Consider the following 16,446-nt stretch of genomic DNA (forward strand, 5'->3'; position numbering starts at 1 on the left):
CTCTTACAACAAATTTAATCCAGATACTGTAGAGTCAAATTTATTATATATATAATATGTGTGTGTGTGTGTGTGTGTGTATGTGTGTGTGTGTGTATATAATATATAAAAATGGATTTGTTTTTAATTGGAGGAACAAGTAATAAGGATGGTTTTGCATATGCCTATAAATCTTTTTTGCATTTCTAGGACTAATGGCAGAAGAATAAACAAAGATGGCAGCTATGGTGCCACCAGTGAAGCTGAAATGGCTTGAACATCTAAACAGTTCCTGGATCACAGAGGACAGTGAATCTATTGCCACTAGGGAGGGAGTTTCTGTCCTGTATTCTAAATTAGTCAGCAATAAGGAAGTAGTGCCCTTGCCCCAACAGGTTCTGTGCCTCAAAGGACCTCAGTTACCAGATTTTGAACGTGAATCCTTATCCAGTGATGAACAAGACCACTACTTGGATGCCCTACTTAGCAGCCAGCTGGCACTGGCTAAGATGGTGTGTTCAGATTCTCCATTTGCTGGAGCACTTCGAAAACGTCTGCTTGTGTTGCAGCGTGTCTTTTATGCACTTTCTAATAAATATCATGATAAAGGCAAGGTGAAACAGCAACAGCATTCTCCAGAAAGCAGTTCTGGATCAACAGATGTCCATTCTATCAGTGAGCGTCCCAGGTCAAGTACAGATGCTCTAATAGAAATGGGAGTCCGGACTGGACTAAGCTTGCTATTTGCACTACTAAGACAAAGTTGGATGATGCCTGCTTCAGGACCTGGCCTCAGTCTTTGCAATGATGTCATTCATACTGCAATAGAAGTTGTGAGCTCTTTGCCACCCTTATCTCTAGCAAATGAAAGTAAGATTCCACCAATGGGACTTGACTGTTTATCACAAGTAACGACATTTCTTAAAGGAGTAACTATTCCTAACTCTGGGGCAGATACTTTAGGTCGTAGGCTAGCATCTGAGTTGCTTCTTGGTTTAGCTGCCCAGCGTGGTTCTCTGAGATACCTTCTTGAATGGATAGAGATGGCTCTAGGAGCGTCAGCAGTAGTAAATGCAATGGAGAAAAACAAAACGCTGCCAAGTCAAGAAGGGATGATCAGTTTTGACTGCTTTATGAATATATTAACACAGATGCGGAGATCTTTGGTATGTATCTAAGACTTCTATTTGGAACTTGAGTTTTATTTTGGTTAAATCTTTCATTGTCATTAATTAACAACTTTAAATAAATTGTTACTAATTTGAATCTAAACATATCACCTCAAAAACTGAATGTAATATGTATCCATTTTTAGTAGTAGTATAATTGCTTTGAAAAGGTTAGAAATTGGATTGAGTATATTCATTAACATATTGTTTGAATGTCTTGTTGCCTGCCACCCTCAGCCCCCTAAAAAAGCCAACCAAACAAAAATATCTGACACTTCTGGTGTGACAGTACAGAGTATCAAGAACGTACTGTAATTATCCACTTGCAAATGCATTTTATTCCAAAATATAGTAAAAAGTACAAAACTGGGTTTTAAAGTTTGCTTTCTGTTGGACTCACTTAGTGTTCAAAGTTGTGTAATATGCTTGGTTCACTGTTGAAATTTGTGTAGCATGTGACATCCCCACCCTCCTAATTAACCGAGACCTCTGCTGCTTGTACCTTTGGGAGAAACAGCAAAATTTACAAGCTGTTGTGTAAGTTCTGAACAAGAGTGAAATTGATGAGATTCTTGTAAATTTCATTGTGCTGTTGGCACTTCCAGAGAGAGGTTCCTTTCCCCACTGGAATATTCTTTAAAGTCTTGAAATCCCAGGGGGATGTGCAATCAAAAACCTATCAGGCCTAAGCTTAATATGCACAAACTCAAACGGGGGCAGATTTTTCTCTAAACTGAAAAACAAAAACCTCTGCCCCGCCCATTTGGTAAGAAACCTAAATTATTAAACCTATTTTGAAAGAGATTAAAGGAATGGGAGAATTTTGTTCTTTTTTGTGTGTGGGGGGGGTGGGGGGAGACACCGCATTAAACCAATAAATGTACTGCAGAAAATCACTATTGTATATGCACAGTACAGACGCCCCCCCAACTTACGCAATCGTTCCGTTCTGGAAAGCCTTGCATAACTCGAATTTTATGTAAGTCGGAAACGTATACCTGTATGTTACGCAAAAATTTCCGCAACTCGAAAATCCTATTTCTGGCTTATGGAACTTTTTCCGTAAGTGCGAATTTGCGTAAATCGGGTCTTGCATAACCCGGGGAGCGTCTGTAATACAATTGGTCGTATGGGTATTTTACAGTTTGTGTCAGGTCTATGTTGAAAGGAGGTGAGCTGACCCAAGGATTTATTAGGGACTAGTGCTTTATTTAGGAGGACTTGCATCAGATTCTGAATCAAACCGGACGCTTCACAATGCTTATTATAGTGCTTGTCTTTCAGACCTTAGTTATGTGCGACAAATGCACCAGTGAAAGACCAGTGTTTGCATAGAAAACCTCTGCTTATATAGAATTGAAGCTGTCTAATGTGTCTAACTTGTTTTTACGATTAAATATAAAAACATCATTGAAACCACTGGAGGATTTGCATCATACAAAAATAATAGTGTGAGTGATCTGTGGTTTAAGAGAAAAAGCATTCACCTTAAAAATGCACACAAACCACTACTTTAAAACAATATTAAGGAAATCAAAACTCAAACTTAAGAATTAACCCACCAGTATTTTTGGAGTGGTTAATTAAAAATTAAAAGTCTTATGAATATATTGTATTTCCCATGTTATTGTTTAGTTATTCAAAATTAAAAATTCTTTTGGTTATAGACTGATTTCCAAAAACAAATTTGTTTTCACTGCACAACTAGAAGAATAAATGCATCAAGAATATGTTGTATAACGTGCCGTTGCTGTGTGTACTTATCTCTTTCTGACAATATCACCAATGTTTTTTAAATTGTAGGGATCATCTGCTGATCGAAGTCAGTGGAGGGAACCAACTAGAACACCTGATGGTTTATGCTCTCTCTATGAGGCAGCTTTGTGTTTGTTTGAGGAGGTATGTGTTTTAACGATCCTTGAGTTTAGAGTGAAACAGTGCAAAATACAATTCACTCATTTGTTTAGCTAAAATTTGTTTTAAAGTGAAATTATTAACTTTGTGGTCCTTCTAAGGATATCCAAGTGTTTTACAAACATTTTATGAATTAAGCTTCACACTTATCCTGTGAAATGGGGGGGAGGGGAAACCCCCATTTTACAGAAGGAAGACTGAAGCTAAAATACTTGGCCAAGATCATAATGCAACAAGTCTGTTGGATGGCTGGGCATACAACCCATATATCTCTTAAAAAGAATAGGAGTACTTGTGGCACCTTAGAGACTAACAAATTTATTTGAGCATAAGCTTTCGTGGGCTAGCTTATGCTCAAAATAAATTTGTTAGTCTCTAAGGTGCCACAACTCCTGTTCTTTTTGCGGATACAGACTAACACGGCTGCTACTCTGAAACCTGTCATATATCTCTTGACACCCAAGCTTGCATTTTAACCACCAGATGATTGCTAAAAATCAGTATTGTGCTTTAGGGAGAAAATTGAATTAATCAGAATGATGGGAATGTAAGAATACACATGTTGGTTGGCCAATAGGAAAATGCATTGAAAGTTAACTAAAATTCTTGTTTAGTTACTGTGTTAGTGTTTGTTTTTCATTTTATTGCAATAGGTTTGTCGAATGGCATCAGACTATTCTAGAACATGTGCCAGCCCTGACAGTATACAAACTGGTGATGCTCCCATTGTTTCTGAGACTTGTGAAGTATATGTTTGGGGTAGTAACAGCAGCCACCAGCTGGTAGAAGGAACACAAGAGAAAATACTTCAGCCCAAACTAGCACCAAGTTTTTCTGATGCACAAACTGTGAGTGATTTTTGTAGTGGTATCTAATGTACTGTAGTAGTAAACTAAGAAGATGCATATCATGTTTGAAGTTTTTCCAGTTTTTATACTTTAATATATAAGATCTAAAGAGTTTTTGTGATTAGTTTTGACTGTCAGGTCCTAATATTTGAAAAGAGAAAAACATCTGGAAATACATCCTAATTCTTTTTGGGTCTGTGAAGAAACATGATTGTTCTCTACAGTAATACTTAAACATGAATCTATTTTTTCCTAAATGACTGTGAACAGGTGTATAAGTAAATCCTCTAGTTCATTATAAAAGCTGTTTGAAAAGATGATTATTTTTTGTGCTTCACTCTTTACCAAAAAAAAAAAAAAAACCCCCTAAAGACCAAAAGATGTTCTAGCTGTTAATATTTATTTTCCATCAATTACTTTCACACCAAGTTTGCTTAGTTTAAAAGTCAAAGCAGGACCTGTCCAACTGCTGGCACAGCAAGCTCGACTAGCTTTTTGAAAATCAGTCTACAGTATGTTCTTTCTGTTTTCAGTCATGGATTCTGCTGGCACAACTTAGTTAGCACTTTTGTTGATACATGACACAAAATAGAAAAGTTTGTTCTTTTGCTGCTATGTTAGCTTTGCAGTGTTCATGTAGGTATAAGCTTGTTTTGGTCACAAGATAAAGAGGTGATTATGGTCCAGATTCTGCAGTTAATTCTGTTGAAGTCAATGGGAAATTTTATATGCTAGAGGACAGTAGGTTCAAGTCTCTAATAGGGCAGGCTTATGCATCGGGGAGGGATAGCTCAGTGGTTTGAGCATTGGCCTGCTAAACCTAGGGTTATGAGTTCAATCCTTGAGGGGGCCATTTAGGGAACTGGGGTAAAAATCTGTCTGGGGATTGGTCCTGCTTTGAGCAGGGGGTTGGACTAGATGACCTCCTGAGGTCCCTTCCAACCCTAATATTCTATGATTCTATGATTAGCATAATTACATTTCTAGCAAATATAATATACAAAAGCATAATGTACATTCTTTGTGTGATTATTTAAATAATATAGTAATACCCACACAACATATTTTGGGTGCTGCATGGTTTGTGTGGAGAAATGCCTTCTTGTGCTCTCCAAGTAATCTTCTTGTGCCCAGGAACATTTAATCCTTGGTCTTATTTCCCTTAAATACATATTTCTTCTGGGTTTTGTGTATTGTTAATAGAACTACACATTTTAATGTTCAGTGAATTCATAATAGTGTATAGAAAGGACAAGTTATCATCAGTTACAGTGAAGCATAACCTACTGTAAGTCTGTTCCATTAAGCTGTTTCTTTGTTTTTTAACCCTGGAAGCAGGGTTGGGATGGCCGAGGCGGCAAAGAAACCCCATTTGAAAGAAATCTCATGTCCATTCATGAATCTGACAGAGCTAAAGGAGGCCCAAATCACCCTCGCAAAACTCATGCAAGAGAAAGTCCCTAGTACCTACGTGATATTTTATTATTCCTGCTTGATTTAGTTGTGTGTCTTTAAGGTGAGAATTACAAATTAAAATATGTGAGTGAAGAGGTGCAAATTACTAGGTAAAATAGCTTTATTGGGGTGTATTCATATTATCCATGTAGCAAGAAAATAGCTTTATTTTGGAATTTAAGAATGCTTTTAATTTAAGATTTACATAAGATAAACTTAACCTGCATTCCCATAGCTTGTTCAAGTCCAGACGCCCCTTAATTTTTAGTTTGCATTATTACAAAAGGGATCCATGAAGGAATACAGCATTCTGTTAAAAGTACAAACTTTAAGCTTTGCACGGTTTATTTATCTAATGTATTTCCTTTTGTAACATTTTTATCTTTTTTGCTTATAGATTGAAGCCGGACAATATTGTACCTTTGTCATTTCCACGGATGGTTCTGTCAGAGCCTGTGGTAAAGGCAGCTATGGGAGGCTAGGACTTGGTGACTCCAATAACCAGTCCACACTGAAAAAATTGACTTTTGAGCCTCACAGGTCTATTAAAAAAGTATCATCTTCTAAAGGATCTGATGGTCACACTTTAGCATTTACCACAGAGGGGGAAGTCTTCAGCTGGGGTGATGGTGACTATGGAAAACTGGGACATGGAAATAGCTCAACACAGAAATATCCCAAACTTATTCAGGGTCCTTTACAAGGAAAGGTATGTTTTATGTAATGGAACGTCTTTTTGTTTTCATGCCTTTTTAATTCAATGCTGTTACTTCCATAAGGCTTCAAATATTTCAATTTGTATGTAAGATTACTCTTTTGGGGAAGCTGGAAGGGTGGAAGTTCCCTGTTTCAGCTAAGCACTTAAACATGCACTCAACTTTAGTCATATGAGTAGTTCCTTTGGTGGTTAGTGGGTTTAACTCGTGCTTAAGTGCTTTGCTGAACTGGTACCTAATTTCAGAAGATTACTGATCTTTTTAGTTACATGTAATAATTTTAACATAGAATCCTTAACACTCTCGGTGCTTTTCCTTTTCAGAGTTCATTAGTTAATCCTCATAACTCCTAGGTGCAGTAGATTAATACTGTATTATTCCCATTTTTTCTAATGAAGAAACAGAGAGAGAGAGGCTGAATGATTTGTCAAGGCCACAGAGGGAGTCAGTTGTAGAGCCAGGAGTAGCACATGGGAGTTTCTTGCTCTCAGTTCTCTCTCAATATTAAATGGCAATATGTACAACTTTAAGTGATTTTTTTTTTTAAGTGACTCTCTTGAGATGATTAAGATGAGCCACTCTTACAACTGCCGTACAAGTGGGGGGCAGTGGGGTGGAAAGGAACAGGCTTTTAGGCTCCATGCACCCTATTTGCCAACAGACTTTATCCCTTGTAAGGAATGCCCTCATTGGACAGTTCCCAGACCCTGAAACAGATTGGTCCATCCAGAAGAAGGTGGTGCAATGGTGGAAGTGAGCCTTTTCATGCTTTGCCCTATGATAGATCTTGGTTTGCACCTGTAGGGAATAGGGCAGTTAACAGCTCAGTGTGGGTTTTCCTCCCTTCTTCTATTTACTGCTGCCAGACTAGGTTGCCTTGCAGGCATTATCCAGTTTAAATAACTCTTGTTTGAGCTTGCTTGATAAATAAAAGTTGTGGCCATATGGCCAAATTTCAGATTTCTGTCTTTCTTTGTTGCCCCCCTGCCATTTGCAAATGCTTGTTAAATACTAAAAGACCGTTTGTAACAATAATTTAATGAACACGCTATATTTTATGAGGGCAAACAAATGGATTTATAGTACAGTAGTCCAATGTTCTTATTGAAGGCAAACTTTCATAACCCTGTTCTTTGGTGATTCAAAATTCTGTATGATTCTACTACTTGCAACAGCTTCAGTTTTAGAAACTTCTTTTTCTTTGCATGTAATGCAGGTAGTTGTATGCGTGTCAGCTGGATACAGACACAGTGCCGCTGTTACAGAAGATGGAGAGTTGTATACTTGGGGTGAAGGAGACTTTGGAAGACTAGGTAATTTAAAAATTCCTTGTATGAAATTGACATGACCTGTTGCTTTTGAAAAGGGCATATGTTCAGTAATGACCCTACACATTTATTCAGATTTTTTCCTTGTATATTAGGGTTTCTGAAGTTTTCATATTTACTTTGCAAAATTAACTATTTCATGTCTGATTGTTTTCAAATAAAATGCTTCTCCCAGTACTCCAAACTGTCCCCTATGCCTTCCTTGGTGACAAAACCCCCATACTTCAAATACTCTAGCTTCCTCAACAACTTCTGTAATAATAATAAAAAAAAAAGTTTGTAGAACATTGTAAATTTAAAATTAAAATGTAGGTCAAGTTTGTCATAAAGTACTTTGGCTTCTTAAGTGGTAGGATTACATACAGAAAGGACCAACTGGAAGTTAGAAATGTTGGGGCGAATTGTATACATACTCATGGGGGAAATGGAGAGGGATGAAAAGATTTCTGTTTCTTGAGTGAGGGTAAGTGTACTGTATTCATTTTCCCCTTTCCTTTGATTTGTCTGATTTTGAATTTTCTACTTTTTTTATTAAGTTATTTGGGCTATAACTATGTGACTGTTTTTTTTTCTATTGAACTGTTAATATTAATGGTTCGCTGTATGTAGCTGTTATTTATGGTAAAGAAATTATTCTAGATAAAAATCTTTCTCTACTAATTCTTAAAAGTTAAAACAGTAGCACTCCAGTAGTTATCATCTTAAGAAGGATTAATGGTGATTTGTGTGCTAGGTGAGCAAATTAAAATTTGTGTGTTCTATGTTAATTTTGTTAAATGAAAAACATACTTTTTTGTGTTTTGAAATTTCACAGTGTATGCAAATAAGTTCTTGAAAATTGCAGTGAAATTTTTTTTCTTATCAGGAAAAAGGTGCTCAAATAACAGTACCACTAGAACCTCATTAATTCACACTGACTAGAATGATCCATTATGAATTATTGAACTTTGCAAAATAATAAGTGAGAAAACAATTAAAGCCAGTATTCTGCATCTAAAACATATTTCATTAATTTATTTGACTATTTCAGTTAATTTGTCCTGTGCCAGACCAGATCTGAGGTAGTGTAGCTTTCCTTCCAGCAGGTGACAAAAGCAGAACACAGTTGGTACATTTAAGGTTTATTGGATACCAGATTTCAGTTGTTCCTGTTTTCAGTAGGTGCTGCTCTGAAGCTTAGGTCTTTTTGCGGCTAGATTTTAGAAAATCAGTCTCATGTTCAGTCTTACTGCTCTATTTTCTCCAGATAAGGAAGATCATAGCATCTATTTAGTTTATGCTATAGTCCCAAAGTCCTCTGGGTTTTCAAGTGTTCACCTGGATCTGAAGTGGGCTGAACAGATTCCTGGATTTGCTGTTCTGACTCAGAGATCAGTGTTTCAGGCTACTCATCCTGGGTAGTTCTCTGTTCAGTGGCTTTCTGTGATGCTTACCTGCACATACTGACTTTTACAGTCCACATTCAGGGAAGTCACTTACCCTATGAGACCACTACCTTTTGGGCTAGCCACAACTGAGCATTAGAAAGGGTACGTTATCCCCATCTAGCCTAGTTTTGGTGAAACAAATCTAATTAGCAGGTAAGAAATTTCCCTAAATTATGATGCTTCATAATGCACTAGTAAAAGTTCTGTAGTACATTTTGTAAAAATAATGAAGCGTTGGTAATTTGAGACCTTACTACAGAACTTTTCTATTAAATCATTGCTGAGAAGTAAGAAGAATCATACAATTTTTGTGTCAATTACAAGGTGATGAATTAGCAAAGTTCTACTGTAATTATAATGCACAAATGGATCTTAGAATTCATAAACAGGAGGAAGGAAACATATCAAAATATATTTATTTTTGTTTTTCCAAGGTCATGGTGACAGCAATAGCCGTAACATTCCAACTTTAGTCAAAGACATTAGCAATGTAGGAGAAGTTTCCTGTGGCAGTTCACACACAATAGCGCTATCCAAAGATGGAAGAACAGTATGGTCATTTGGAGGAGGAGATAATGGTATGTAAAAACTAAAATTTTAATAGTTAACATGGGTCATTTGTGATTTGAAATATGATGAAGTATTTCTACATTTTTGAAAAATCTATTGCACATCAAATGGACTGAGTTGTTATCCACGGAGGAGCTAAAACTGAAGATTGGTGAGGTAAAAAGTTGTTTATAGATGCAAATATCTTGTGAAATTGTGTAAAGGTACAGAAAGGAAGATTGTAATTAAGCAGAAGGACTTGTTCAGGGGTGTAAGAGGAGACTTTAGTTCATGTGATAAGATGAGGCAAGTCCATGAGGGATTTTTAAAAACAAAAATAACATTTGTATGTATTGATTTTTACCTTAAATCTCAATTATAATGCACTGTCTTTTAGTGTGAGGGACTTGTAAACCTACAAGGTCCGCATGATTTTGCCTGACCTTACTGAAGTAGCATTGTACAGTGATTATAGCACAGGACTGGGTCTCTGAAGTCATAGTCCTGGTTGCTGTGTGATCTTGCATAGAGAAATTAAGTAACATGCCCATCAGTTTCCATATATGTAATATACTTATAATGAGATTCACCCATTTTTTCTGAAACACATTGGAATTAAGCTACATATGTTTTTTCTATTATTATTATTTATTATTATTTTATTGCTGTACATGTCAATACGCCTGTGTATGAGAGATCAGAATCTAGTCTGTGATTTGTAGGTGGAATAACTTCTTGTCAGAAGATATAGGGAAACTAAGATGTATTTCACAGTCTTCATTATGGGCTTCAAATCCAATACATTTTAGTGTAACATTCTTCAGTACAAGTATCTTTTATGCATTTACATCCTATGGAAGTGATCACTATTAGCTCAATTACCATTCCATATTATTCCAGCCAGAGTACAGTCCGTGTACTTTGACTTCTTTATTTTATTTGGTAGTTCTTAAGACAAAAATGATATAGTGAAGTCAACACACAAATATAAGAATAAGTTTTAATATTAGAACATAGACTTCGTATAAAAATAAACTAAAAGTTTATCATGTCTGCAGATACGTGGAATTAAATATTTAAAGGTAGTGTAAAGTTTTTTCAAGTTTGTTCACTTTTTCAACTTATGAGACTCCTGAGCCATGAAGTTCTACTTCTGTTTTATTTGTTTTTGTCAAAACTTTTAATGATTTTTTTTATATGTATTTGGAATAGTTACTGTCACTACCACATCTCGCAGGAAAAGCCAGAATAAGAGAGACTTAGACCCTGCCATCTCCTGACTTTACAGCTGTTTCAGTGCCAGAAGTGCAAATAGGACTCTCTCTAGCATGCTTTTTTTTTACTCCCTGTCTTGGTTAGAGCAGCTGGATTTGATAAGATTAAAGCTGTTACTTTGCCACCTCCTAGCGCAGTGTATGTGTGTGGAAAGTGAAAAAGCTCAGATCAGTAGCTCATATTGCAATCAGTGATTAATAGAGCTAGTTGGGAACTAGAACTTTCATTCCATTTCATTCCATCTGACCCCAGGGCGGGGTAAGGGGAGGAGGAATTGTTCCAAATTGGAATGAAAATCCAAATTTCCTGTGAAATTAAAATTCAGGAAATTTTCTATGCAAGACCATTGAAATGTTTCATTTTGACTTTAATATTATATTAAAATATTAAATGATACATAATATACATATTGACTATAGTATATACATATATTAAAATCAATATTTTAATACAGGTCAAAACAAAATGAATGAAAATGTTTTAATGATGTTGAAATGAAAGGTTTTGTCTCTTTTTCCTATAGAAAACTTAGTCAAAATGAACATGTTCCACAAAACATTTTGATTTTTGTGAAACCGCATATTTTGATGGAAAACTGTTCCTTCAAAAAATTTTCAGCCACCTCTATTAACACATATCCATTTCTATTGCTATGATTGGTTGGTGCTGGTTAGTGAGGTATGTCTACACTACGGGATTACTCCGAATTTACAGAATTCGATTTTGGGCAACCGATTGTATAAAGTCGAGTGTATGCGGCCACACTAAGCACATTAATTCGGCGGTGTGCGTCCATGTACCGAGGCTAGCGTTGACTTCTGGAGCATTGCACTGTGGGTAGCTATCCCATAGCTATCCCATAGTTCCAGCAGTCTCCCCTGCCCATTGGAATTCTGGGTTGAGATCCCAATGCCTGATGGGGCAAAAAACATTGTCACTGGTGGTTCTGGGTACAGCCTCACCCCTCCCTCTGTGAAAGCAATGGCAGAAAACCGTTTCATGCCTTTTTTCCTGGGTGAACTGTGCAGACGCCATACCATAGCATGGAACCTGCTCAGCTCAAGACAGCAGTAATGAACATTGTAAACACCTCGAGCATTATCGTGCAGTTTATGCTGAACCAGAACCTGGAAAACCAGGCGAGGAGGAGCCTGCGACTGCAGCACGGCGACGAGCGTGATATGGACATGGACACAGAATTCTCTCAAACCGTGGGCCCTGGCGCTTTGGAGATCATGCTGTTAATGGGGCAGGTTCTAGCCGTGGAATGCTGATTTGGGGCCCGGGAAACAAGCACAGACTGGTGAGACCGCATAGTGTTGCAGGTGTGGGACGATTCCCAGTGGCTGCGAAACTTTCGCATGCATAAGGGCACTTTCATGGAACTTTGTGACTTGCTTTCCCCTGCCCTGAAGCGCCAGAATACCAAGATGAGAGCAGCCCTCACAGTTGAGAAGCGAGTGGTGATAGCCCTCTGGAATCTTGCAACGCCAGACAGCTACCAGTCAGTCGGGAATCAATTTGGAGTGGGCAAATCTACTGTGGGGGCTGCTGTGATGCAAGTAGCCAAAGCAATCACTGAGCTGCTGCTACCAAAGGTAGTGACTCTGGGAAATGTGCAGGTCATAGTGGATGGCTTTGCTGCAATGGGATTCCCTAACTGTGGTGGGGCGATAGATGGAACCCATATCCCTATCTTGGGACCAGAGCACCAAGGCAGCCAGTACATAAACCGCAAGGGGTACTTTTCAATGGTTCTGCAAGCACTGGTGGATCACAAGGGACGTTTCACCAACATCAACGCAGGATGGCCGGGAAAAGTACATGACGCTCGCGTCTTCAGGAACACTACTCTGTTTAAACGGCTGCAGCAAGGGATTTACTTCCCAGACCAGAAAATAACCGGCTGAGCAAGTACAGAATGGTGGTAGAATGTGCATTTGGACGATTAAAGGGTCGCTGGCGCACATTACTGACTCCACTCAGACCTCAGCCAAACCAATATTCCCATTGTTATTGCTGCTTGCTGTGTGCTCCACAATCTCTGTGAGAGTAAGGGGGAGACCTTTATGGCAGGGTGGGAGGCTGAGGCAAATCGCCTGGCTGCTGATTACGTGCAGCCAGACACCAGGGCGATTAGAAGAGCACACCAGGAAGCGCTGCGCATCAGAGAAGCTTTGAAAACCAGTTTCATGACTGGCCAGGCTACGGTGTGAAAGTTCGGTTTGTTTCTCCTTGATGAAAACCCACCCCCTTGATTGACTCGTTCTCTGTAAGCAACCCACCCTCCCCCTTCGATCACAGCTTGCTTTCAAAGGAAATAAAGTCACTATCGTTTAAAAATCATGTATTCTTAATTAATTGATTATAAAAAGAGGGAGAGAACTGACAAGGTAGCCCGGGTGGGGTTTGGGAAGAGGATAGGAGGGAAGGAAAAGGCCACTAAAAAAATTCAAAATAATGACAGCCTTTTGGTTGGGCTGTCCACTGGGGTGGAGTGGGAGGGTGCACGGAGCGTCTCCCTCCCCCCCCCGCGTTCTTACACGTCTGGGTGAGGCGGCTATGGAACATGGTGAGGGGGGAAGGTGGTTATACAGGGGCTGCAGCGGCACTCTGTGATCCTGCTGCCGTTCCTGAAGCTCCACCAGACGCCGGAGCATGTCCGTTTGATCACGCAGCAGCCCCAGCGTTGCATCCTGCCTCCTCTGATCTTCCTGCCGCCACCTCTCATTTCGAGCATCTCTTCTCTCCTTCTGTCCTCACGTTGGTCCCTCCTGTCCTCACGTTCACTGGCATCTTTCCTGTACTTTGATACCGCGTCCTTCCACTCATTCAGATGAGCTCATTCATTGTGGGTCGATTCCTTGATTTCAGAGAACATTTCATCTCGCGTCCTTTTTTTCCCCGCTGCCTTATCTGAGATAACCTTCGGGACGGAGGAGGGAGGCTTGAAAAATTTGCAGCTGCAGGAGGGAGGGGAAAAAAGGGAGAGAAGTATTTAAAAAGATACATTTTACAGAACAATGCTTATACTCTCTCATAGTGAACAACACTATTCACATTACATAGCACATGTGATTTCAGTACAAGGTCGCATTTTGCGTCTTAATATTGAGTGCCTGTGGCTTTGGTGTTAGAGATCACAGACGCAGGTCTGGGCAACAGAATTCGGCTTGCATACGGCCATGGTAAGCCATTGTCTTTTGCCTTCTGCAGCCTTCAGAAAATCAGCGCCCTTCTTTTCCCACATACCAAGCAAAGCCTGTTGAGTGCTGCGGTTTTCCTGTTAACGTGCAGCAGCAGAAACCAAACTAACCCTCCCCCCCCATCCAATTCTCTGGGATCATCGCTTTACCCCTCCCCCCCACCGCGTGGCTGGTATCAGGGAAGATCCCTGCTAGCCAAACGCGAAAAGCTCAGTGCCAATTCGCACCCCTCCCCTCCGCTTGGCTGACTGCAGGGAAGGATTTCTTTTCAGCCACAGGCAAACAGCCCAGTAGGAACGGCCACCTCTGTCCCCTTAATTAAATTCCCGTATTTCAACCAAGTTACCATGAACGATATCACTCTCCTGAGGATAACACAGCGAGATAAAGAACAGATGTTGCTTGAATGCCAGCAAACACTGGGACCATACGCTGCCAGGCTTTGTCATGCAATGATACCAGATTACTTGCTACTAGCATGGCGTGGTCAAGTGTCCTACCATGGAGGACAGAATAAGGCTGCACTGCCCAGAAACCTTCTGCAAAGGCTTTTGGAGTACCTCCAGGAGAGCTTCATGGAGATGTCCCTGGAGGATTTCCGCTCCATCACCAGACACGTTAACTGACTTTTCCAGTAGCTGTACTGGCCGCGAATGCATCCCAAGTCCTCAGGACAAATTAATCATTAAAAAAAGCTTGCTTTTAAACCATGTTTTATAGTTACAAAGGTACACTCACCAGAGGTCCCTTCCATGGCTTCATGGTCTGGGATAATGCCTTGGGAGGTTACTTCAGTCAGGCTGAGAAAAAGATCCTGGCTGTTGGGGAGAACGGAGTGCTGTGTGCTCTCCCCAAGCTCATCGTTGTCCTCCTCCTCCTCATCTTCCCCGTCCGCAGAATCCTCAGGCATGGCTGAGATTACCCCCTCCTCGGAATCCATGGTCGGGGTGGGGTAGTGGTGGCGGCCCCCCGTAGAATGCATGCAGCTCAGCGTAGAAGCGGCATGTCTGCGGCTCTGCCCCGGACCTTCCGTTTGCTTCTTTGGTTTTCTGGTAGGCTTGTCTGAGCTCCTTAACTTTCACGCGGCACTGTAGTGAGTCCCTATTGTGGCCTCTCTCCATTATGCCCTTGGAGATTTTTTCAAACGTTTTGGCATTTTGTCTTTTGGAACGTAGTTCTGCTAGCACGGAATCCTCTCCCCATATAGTGATGAGATCCAGTACCTCCCGTACAATCCATGCTGGTGCTCTTTTTCGATTCTCGGACTGCATGGTTACCTGTGCTGATGAGCTCTGCGTGGTCACCTGTGCTCTCCACGCTGGGCAAACAGGAAATTCAAAAGTTCGCGGGGCTTTTCCTGTCTACCTGGCCAGTGCATCCGAGTTCAGATTGCTGTCCAGAGCGGTCACAATGGTGCACTGTGGGATAGCTCCCGGAGGCCAATACCATCGAATTGCGGCCACACTAACCCTAATTCGAAATGGCAATGTCGATTTCGGCGCTACTCCCCTCATCGGGGAGGAGTACAGAAATCGATTTTAAGAGCCCTTTATGTCGAAGTAAATAGCTTCGTTGTGTGGATGGGTGCAGGGTTAATTCGATTTAATGCTGCTAAATTCGAACTAAACTCATAGTGTAGACCAGGCCTGAGTCATGCTCTCCTTAATGCGGAGGTGGGCTCAAATCCAGGGCCCTGCAAGGGTTAGCAAGGGTCTGGCAGCTAGGAGAGCCTTAAGGGTGCCCTCCCTGGGCCATTTCCTTATCACCCACTCTCTATAATCCAAGTTTTGCAGTCTGTGGTGGACCGGTAAAAGAGAAAGGTATGGACTGTTCTTCACTCTGGGCACAGCAGTTAGGCTCCTTTTCTCCAGATGAAAGTCCTGTAGCACCTCTTTGCAGCACCTCCCAAGGCAGGTCCTTCTCCCTGCCTGTTCAGCCCCCGTTCTGAACTGTCTGACTTCCTTTTAAGCTTCCTCCTCCATCTGAAACATGCTCTGCAGGTGCAGCTGGGCTGGTCGGTTGGGCCTACGGTTGCTCTTTAACTCCTTCAGGTCTAGTGTGGGATTTATACACCCGGTCACAACTGCTCTTTCACAGAAAATGATGTTACGTGAACTGCTGAGGGCAAAGGGCTGAATCCAAAAGACAAACTTCAAGGAGGAATAAAAGACAGAAAACCTTAAAATTATGTGAAGGGCTTAAAAACAGACATATTAACATATGAAGGACTGTTAGAAAACTTCAGAAAAGCTTTTCAGGCCATCCTTTAAGTTGAAAAAATACAGTTGGATTTTTGTTTTATTAAACATGCTAAGGCTTCACATTTAAGAGGACTTACGTAAATGACAGATCAGAAAATGAGGAGCTAAGCAACACACCAGTAAAAAAAAAAAAATCAATTAGTATGCTAAGTGTGTGTTCAGTAAACATCTACCACAACCTTTATGCTTCCTTCTACTGAATAGCAAAATAAAATAATTTAAAAATAAAGCAAAACACTTCCCTACCAAGAGAAACACTGAGGCAAATGTTTAGAAATCTAAAAGACTTTTGATTGGGAAGTTAAATCTTCACATAACT

The 16,446-nt window shown here is 40.1% G+C and overlaps 1 protein-coding gene across 7 annotated transcripts in view; it reads left to right on the plus strand.

The window, feature by feature from the left end:
- HERC1 (HECT and RLD domain containing E3 ubiquitin protein ligase family member 1) overlaps positions 1-16,446 on the plus strand; it is a 214,087-nt gene that overhangs the window by 50,728 nt on the left and 146,913 nt on the right. For all 7 annotated transcript variants that reach the window (XM_026648236.2, XM_026648237.2, XM_026648242.2 and 4 more), the window contains exons 2-7: positions 190-1,145; positions 2,952-3,047; positions 3,716-3,910; positions 5,763-6,074; positions 7,298-7,394; positions 9,271-9,414. In XM_026648236.2, coding sequence (XP_026504021.1) covers positions 216-1,145; positions 2,952-3,047; positions 3,716-3,910; positions 5,763-6,074; positions 7,298-7,394; positions 9,271-9,414 — 1,774 coding nt within the window. In that variant the 5' untranslated portion in view covers positions 190-215. The remainder of the gene's footprint in view (positions 1-189; positions 1,146-2,951; positions 3,048-3,715; positions 3,911-5,762; positions 6,075-7,297; positions 7,395-9,270; positions 9,415-16,446) is intronic.

The sequence above is a fragment of the Terrapene carolina genome, unplaced genomic scaffold, assembly GCF_002925995.2.
Source record: "Terrapene carolina triunguis isolate 2854851 unplaced genomic scaffold, T_m_triunguis-2.0 Scaffold67, whole genome shotgun sequence".
Taxonomy (NCBI): domain Eukaryota; kingdom Metazoa; phylum Chordata; order Testudines; family Emydidae; genus Terrapene; species Terrapene triunguis.